Raw genomic sequence first — 8,186 nt, forward strand, 5'->3', positions numbered from 1 at the left:
GTTTCATTTCCTTCCACTGGGCTTTATCTTCTGACACTTTCTGAGTAACCCGTTCGGACTCGGCGCCTTCGCAATGTGGTACGAGGAAGGTGATACAGGAAGCTGAGAGAAACAAGAGACAAAAAACTCCTAAAAGACAGGGTCCCAATGCACCGGAAGTAACCACCAGATTTTATTTTTTATCACGTTACCAGACAGTACATATGAATCTTCTTCTGTACAGAATGTCTATTTGCTCGCGCTTGTGTTTCACGCAGGAACGCCTCGTCTGCAGGCAGGGTGAGGGGAGGAAATGGGCACACGGAGCTGTCAGAAAGGTGCCCTGAACTTCAGCAAAGCGGAAGATTTAATCGGCTTGTCAAACCCAATAGAGGTTTACAACAATCCAGCTGTGATTCGAAAGCATCCTATTCAGACAGCGAAGTGTATATGTGTCAAGCAGGAATGTGTAGGGCCTTTTGAAAAAGAAGCTGTACGGAAATCTCAGAGAGTGTTGCTGTCAGCAGCGCTTGCTCTTCTCCCTCCGAGCTCCTGGGGCCCCGGGGCTCTCTCTGAGCTCCTGCAGCTCTCCCCCGAGAAAGCCTCTGGCACAGGCAGTCTTCTCCCACAGCCGCCGTCTACTCCGCCACTTCGTCTGAAAAAGCTGAGGCGGCCGTGCTTGCGACAGGGGACGGTGGACAGGGGCACACGGAGGATCGTGAGCTGAGAGACGGCGGCCAGTCCACAGATCGCCTGGGGTCGCACTCAGAGTGCAAGCAAGTGCGACCCTGGAGGGGGTGGGGGGGGGGCTTTGCTCTCCAGGTCTTTCTTGGGGGTCTGAGCGAGAGAATCAGGTGGCTAGGACGTCAGCCCCTCCTCTGTGCCCGGCGGGCCGCAGAGCAGCACTGGCGGCGTCGCAGTCTGTCTTGTGGCTCGTGCTATACCTGCCTCTGCTTTCATCTCGCTCCAGCACTAAGAAACGTGTGTCAGGGATACGTCACAACACCGAAATCTTCTTTTGCGCTTACCGCTGCACAAGAGAGAGGTCAGAAATCTAAACTAGACCAAATTTATTACCACTGGATGCATGCTGTAAATACAAATATACAAAGGTCTCGGTACAGATCAATGATACTGGCAGCTGCTTGGCCCTGTGGCTCTAGTTCTCTCCGTCTCCGTGCTCCGTGCTGTCCTGCAGGCTGGTGAGGTGGGGTTTGTACAGGGCGCTCCACAGGGCCTGGAGGGAGCCCCTGCCCAGGAGGGACAGGAGCAGTCGCAGGGCCTCCCCCCGGCAGGTGGTGGGTCCGTGCGGCCCCTCTTCAGCAGGGGGGTCCCGCGCCGGGCTGGGGTCGCTGGGGTCGCTGAGGTCGCGGGTGCTGGCAGTGTGCAGACCCCCCATGGCGCTGGACAGCCAGATGAGTCTCTTCAGGCTCTGCATGGCCCGACCCTTGTCGTGCATGTACTGGTGCTCAGTCACAGCCCGCCTGCTAAAGACACACTGATCACTCCCCTGCCTGCTAAAGACACACTGATCACTCCCCTGCCTGCTAAAGACACACTGATCACTCCCCCGCCTGCTAAAGACACACTGATCACTCCCCCGCCTGCTACAGACACACTGATCACTCCCCCCCCCTGCTACAGACACACTGATCACTCCCCCACCTGCTAAAGAGACACTGGTCACTCCCCCACCTGCTAAAGACACACTGATCACTCCCCCGCCTGCTACAGACACACTGATCACTCCCCCCCCCTGCTACAGACACACTGATCACTCCCCCCCCCTGCTACAGACACACTGATCACTCCCCCACCTGCTAAAGAGACACTGGTCACTCCCCCGCCTGCTACAGACACACTGATCACTCCCCCCCCCGCTACAGACACACTGATCACTCCCCCACCTGCTAAAGACACACTGATCACTCCCCCGCCTGCTACAGACACACTGATCACTCCCCCCCCCGCTACAGACACACTGATCACTCCCCCCCCCTGCTACAGACACACTGATCACTCCCCCGCCTGCTAAAGACACACTGATCACTCCCCCGCCTGGTACAGACACACTGATCACTCCCCCGCCTGCTAAAGACACACTGATCACTCCCCCACCTGCTACAGACACACTGATCACTCCCCCGCCTGCTACAGACACACTGATCACTCCCCCGCCTGCTACAGATACACTGATCACTCCCCCCCCCCTGCTACAGACACACTGATCACTCCCCCGCCTGCTAAAGACACTCTGATCACTCTTCCTGTGAAAGACAGATTGATCACTACCCTGACTGCTAAAGACACCCTGATCGCTGCCACACTCTAATATGTAGAGTGCCTTGAGAATGCTCTGGGTTGAAAGAGCAACAATATAAGAATCTAATTGATTGATTGATTCCCTAGTCCTTCACTTCCAAAGTCTTCAGCCCTTCTCTCCTCTTTGGATTTTTAGCTTCCTTTTAATCTGGCTCTACAAAAACAGATTTGGAGCTGCAGACTCACATGTACTCACACAGACTTACATCTGGTTTAAAGTAATTCAATGACTGGCTTCATTTCATTGCCTGCAGATGTTTAAACACCGTTTAAAATCAATCAGGATTAATTAGATAAAGTGTGAAGTGGTTTTGCTTCTCTGAAAACACAAAGATCAGCAGTAGTAGCTATCCTGGTTAAATTAAGAGTTTCAAGTAGAAAAGGGATTGTTTTGGAAAATTCGGAGATGGTACAGGTTATTATAAAAACGGGGGAGATCTGCTCCACCTAGCCCTGTTCTTCTCAGCCTCGGGGTAATGCGCTTAAAAAATCATCTCTGTCGTATTTCTATATCGTTTCCCTGGTTGAACTCGCGGTTTGCACCCTGTCCACGCTGCACTGTGTTTTTACCAACCACGTGTTCCAGGACGTGCAGACCTGTCCGCGCGCCTTATCAAATCGCTGTACGCGCGGGACTGGGCACGGGCTGACTGCGCTTCCCCGCCCTCGAGCTGCGGGGACACGCTGAGCTCGCTCGGGCAGTGCATGCGGCTCGTGCAGCCCGGCCGGGAAGAGCTGGAACGGAGGGGGGTGGGGGGCGGAGCGGGACGCCCATGTACAGACCTCAGTGGGTCGGGCTCTGATTAATAATGTCAGCTCTTGCTTTCATCAATTCAATTAAATTCAAGGTGTTTATTAGCATGTCTCTCGTGCATTTGATGCATCCACCCCCCACCCCGTTCCGCGTTATCTCGCCCTCGCTCCACCTCCCTGTGTCCCCAGAGCCGCGGTCCCAGGCGGGTGCGATAGCGGTTTCGCGGACGGTTATTAGTCGCACTTCAGCTCCTCGGCGCCTGTAGAAGCGGCTGAGGAGGGGCGCGAGAGTGAACCTCCCCTCGCACTGCTCATTTATCGCCCCGTTTTCACCTCGTCCGCCTTGGCATGTCGGGAGTACCCCGTTCCCACTGCCCGCAGCACGGGTCTGCACGCCTCACTCAGCTCAGTACGACTCAACAATATGAGCAAAGGCGGGGAGAGCGGCTGCGGCTTCACAACACCTTAAGACTTTGATTCATTGGACGCCCCCTAGTGTGAAAAGACCAAAATGCACCCGGACTGCTTTCAGCATAATTTCGACAACCCAGAGAAAAGAGCGCACTTTATTTCATCCTCCACCAGAGGGCGCCTATTGACCTAGAACAGCTCTGCAGGGCGTGCTGTCAAGCGCCGAAGCACCAGTACGGAGCTTTGCGACTCACGCAGCGCGTCAGGAACTTTGCCTTGCGATTTTGGTCGTCTCTATATTATATCGCAGTATGTAATCTCCATTTAAAGTACCAGTGAGATTGTAGTTCTCCATGAATTACAAAGCAATTATATTGCAATACATATAAATGACTTGAATAACAAATACACTAATTTCTGGAACGTTATTGTTATAACAAAAAGCTTTAAAACCCTTTTCCAGCTGTTTCTGACTCAAATGAAGTGCAACTGTTTATGCAGCTCCTAAGAAAACTCCCATTAATACAGTTATTTATTTACTTATTAATACATGAATTCATAAGCTAATTAATGGGCCAATCAATGTCTAGAGTCCAGACCAGTAGAGGCCACTGTGTTCCTCCTGCGCAGCTGAAACAGCGCAACACTTACTTCTCGCTCTCCTGGGAGTTTGCCAGAGCCAAGACAATGCAGACCACGGCGATCGGAGCCTGGATTGCCCTCCGGGGCCGGAGCATCTTCCGAGCTGTGAGGAGACCTAGAGCACACAATCAGACAGCCTGCAGTGAGGAGTTCAGCTCAGCACTTCCCTCGCCTGTAATCAATCGCTCTCTAGCTGTTCTCACTGACGGTTTCCTTAGGCACAGCCAGGGGCCCGGTCAGCGAAGCCAGTGTGTAAGAGCACCGCTCCAGGAGAGCCAGCGTCCACCAGGTCGGATAACTCACCCCTGGATCAGCGATTCAGGATCACCAGGAACACGCACGACTTTTGATGACACAGTTTAGATCCCCGAGACTTACAGGATTTTATTTTTACTTTATGGGACCAATTACCTGCTTAAGTGATCAAAATGAAATTCCTCCTTGTGTCCGTTAAGGGTGACGCACAGTGTAAACCCAGCTGGATTGTGGCTCCTCAGAGGCAGGGGCTGGACATAAAGGAAATAAAGCAATTTCTTAAGAAGTAAACACCAAAAAAAAAAAGGAGAACATGCTGGTTAAGACAAGGTACAGAGATCTGTCTTGGTGAAAACTGTATGACTCTACTATTTATCTAGCACCTAAAACCCGTGTTTTAGGTCAAACCAGCAATGTGTTCGTCTAAGTCAGGACTTCACCCAGCTCACTGCGTTCCATACCAGTGGAGTCCGTTAACTACAGTAATTAAACTGGAATAATAGCAGTTAAAATGACAAATTCTGTAGTCAACAGGTTACAACTAACTGGTTTGGAAACTGACAACCACAACAATCTCCAATTAATCCTATTATTAGGCCAATTAAGGGCTCAGCGATGTAACTGAGGGCTCCGCATGACTGAGAACCCCTAGTTTAAGCAATGCAATCTGTGCTGGGCTGCAGTCTCCTATTCTGCAATTGCATAATTGTCTTTCCAACTCATAATAATATAGCACAGGTAAATCACAGAAAACAGATTTTTTCAAATGTATTGTAATTTGCAATGTATTTTTTTCTTTGGTAAAATAGAAAAAACGTGTGTGTGCCAAAATTGTGTCTTTTTTCTTTCTACTTTCCAGTGTGAAACCAATCTCCACTTGTTCCTTTGCAGCTAACAGTTCACATTTCTCTGATGCAAAGACACATTTTCAAGGCTTTAATTCCTCAGAAATCTTTGTGGATGCCAGCCGTCTGAATCACTTGCAGTCACAGATCTTTGATGAGTTACTCCTGGAAGTTCAGCTCTGATTTCTCTTTATGCTCTCTATCACTAAATACCACTCCTGTCAGACAGACAGGCAGGCAGACAGGCAGACAGACAGACAGGAAGACAGACAGACAGACAGGCGGACAGGCGGACAGGCGGACGGACAGACAGGTGGACAGACAGATGGACAGACAGGCAGGCAGGCAGACGGACAGACGGACAGGCGGACAGGTGGACAGACAGACAGACAGACAGGTGGACAGACAGACGGACAGGTGGACAGGCAGACAGGCGGACAGACAGACAGGCGGACAGGTGGACAGACGGACAGACAGGCGGACAGACAGGCGGTCAGACAGACGGACAGGTGGACAGGCAGACAGGCGGACAGACAGACAGGCGGACAGGCGGACAGGTGGACAGACAGACAGGCGGACAGACAGACAGACAGGTGGACAGGTGGACAGGCAGACAGGCGGACAGACAGACAGGCGGACAGGCGGACAGACGGACAGACAGGCGGACAGACAGACAGACAGGCGGACAGACAGGTGGACAGACAGACAGACAGGTGGACAGGCAGACAGGCAGACAGACAGACAGGCGGACAGGCGGACAGACGGACAGACAGGCGGACAGACAGGCGGGCGGGCGGACAGACAGACAGACCAGCAGGCAGTGTGGAGGTGTACTCACAGCGCAGCGCGGCAGGGGGGCACAGGCGCTGCGGTCGTGCAGGGGCGCTCTGCTCTGTCAGCTGGGTTCCTCGGTCCGGCACTCCCGTCGCTCTGTAACTGAGCCCGGTACCAGCTGCCGCCTTTAATACCCCAGCGCTCAGCCGGAGGACAATAGTGCCCCCGCGGGGGGGGGGCCACCAGGTGTCATTGACACCTGCTGCATCATCGCCAGGGTGCTGGTCCTCTCCTCTCTTTCATCCTCCTGTCAGTCCCGCGGCTCAGTGCCAGCGTGCGGGGGCAGGCGATGAGGACCTGCCATTGTCTGGCGAATTAATCCCCCACCCCGCCCATTGTAATGCTAACAAGAGGCTGAGTCAGAAGACACAATCAGCTTGATCAGGAGGGTTTTAGGTGATTTATGCATCCTCCTTTAAATTTTAAAACACCGTCAGAGATTGCTTTCTAGTTTAATCTTCTAGACTGAAGTACTTTTAAATCAATTCCCTCTGTTTTCCCCTTTTATCTGCTGAATGGTTTTGTGCAGATGTGCTGCGCTGCACAGGCAAATCCTCTCAGATCCAGGAGCGTTCGATCTCTCGGTGCCTGAGCACCCCTGAGCCCATTCGCTGCTCTGAGCCACACGAGGCCGAACGTGGTGTCGAATTGGGGATGAGGCTGGGCTGAGAGAGTGCACCAGCTTTCCCCTGCACGCTGCCTGGTTTCAATAGACACTCTCTTCCCTGGAAGAAAAATCAGAAAAACTAAGAACAGATTTTAAAAGGTCGATGGGATTGTAAATGACAGCGTGTGTTTTTGTAAATGCATAAGATAGATACGCCAAATAGGTCTCAAATAGGTCTTCTCTAGTGGTGGGATCTCAGATAGGTATTGTTGCAGTGGAAACACAGAGCCAGGCAGCGGTGTGTCAGTGGCTCCAGGTTTACCACCTTTACTGCAGAGGGAATGCCATTGTGCAGCAGCTCAGTAGAGAAGCTCATTGTCTGAAGCAAAGGCACAAGAGCTCTCAACCTTTTCTTTAGCTAAAAATAACAGGACTCACAACAGCTCCTCGTGCAGTTAAGATGCCATGGCCTGGGAGCTTTACAATAACTAAACAACTGGATAACAACTTCCAGCACAAAACCCAACCTTCCTCTTCAGAAGTCCTAATTAAGATGTCCACTCTGCAGGTTTCAATAGGTTTCCCAGGCGGTTCTGAAGACACCCTACACCATCTCCCCCAGGAATGGTGCTGGCCTGCCTGCACCAGACCTCTTGATTACCACTTCTTGTCTTAATGGCCTCCTGTTGGCCGGTATCCCTCTGTGAGGCATGTAGCACAGCTGATGAGAGAGCGCTGATGGCTGCATCACCCTCACCAGGGACAATTCGGAGGTCGGCTGCTCTGCTCCACAGAGAGTCCTCTCCTGAGTCCAGTGGGCTGAGGGGCCCTTTGTTCTGCAATTACAAAAGGGATTCTTTCCAGCTCCTGCTGCCACAGGCTAGCAACCAGCCAGGCAGCCCTTCCATCTGCAAGAACAGAGCGCCACCCACAGGCTCGTCACAGCTCTGGGAGAGGAGGTGGAACAAACGGTCATTCCCCTCAATTTAGCATCGCCTGGAGGGGCCTGATTCGTACCCCTGTTTTTGCTTCTAGACCTCTCTAGTCCTGCCACAGCGCCTCCCCCTGTCTCCATCCCCTCAGACTCCAGGACCCCCCACCTCCCCACAAAACCCAGCCCAGCAGGATCTTCCGACCCCTGTATCTTACATTTGCTTGCAGACACCATCATCAAAAATGCCATTTCCCCTTGAAACTAACACAAATTCACCTAGCAATTGATCTATATTCAGTTCTTATTGTCTGAAACACAAACACGAACCAAAGGACACAAGTGAAAACTATGCAGAAGTGCAATGAAACCTGAGGAGAGGAGGCACTCTTTTACACAAAGGATTGGGGAGTATGGAACAAGCTGCCCAGCCATGTGGGAGCTGATACCCAGGCTTCTTTCGGGAAACATCTGGATGTAATCCTCGTATCAGTTAGTTACTAACTACCAAATGGGTTCGGTTGGCTGAATTGCCCCCTTTCAATTCTAACTAGTTTTATGTAACAGTTCCTATACTGGGCTATAGTTCCAGTACAGGAGAAAGCAT

At 52.0% G+C, this 8,186-nt stretch overlaps 1 protein-coding gene across 1 annotated transcript; it reads right to left on the reverse strand.

The window, feature by feature from the left end:
• Positions 1-1,138: 1,138 nt before the first annotated feature.
• pth4 (parathyroid hormone 4) lies at positions 1,139-4,202 on the reverse strand. Its single transcript, XM_088921688.1, has 2 exons — positions 4,117-4,202; positions 1,139-1,466 (listed from the first exon to the last, which is right to left on the reverse strand). Exons 1-2 carry the CDS (start codon positions 4,200-4,202, stop codon positions 1,139-1,141), a joined length of 414 nt encoding a protein of 137 aa, XP_088777814.1.
• Positions 4,203-8,186: the final 3,984 nt, after the last annotated feature.

The sequence above is a fragment of the Atractosteus spatula genome, chromosome 7 (assembly GCF_055471065.1).
Source record: "Atractosteus spatula isolate fAtrSpa1 chromosome 7, fAtrSpa1.hap1, whole genome shotgun sequence".
NCBI lineage: Eukaryota > Metazoa > Chordata > Actinopteri > Semionotiformes > Lepisosteidae > Atractosteus > Atractosteus spatula.

Excerpts from the sequence above, each read along its gene's own strand:
- pth4 (XM_088921688.1), bottom strand. The coding sequence starts at position 4,202 with ATGCTCCGGCCCCGGAGGGCAATCCAGGCTCCGATCGCCGTGGTCTGC. Across the intron at positions 1,467-4,116 it reads AACTCCCAGGAGAGCGAGAA|CAGGCGGGCTGTGACTGAGC; the intron begins GTAAGTGTTGCG and ends GTGTGTCTTTAG.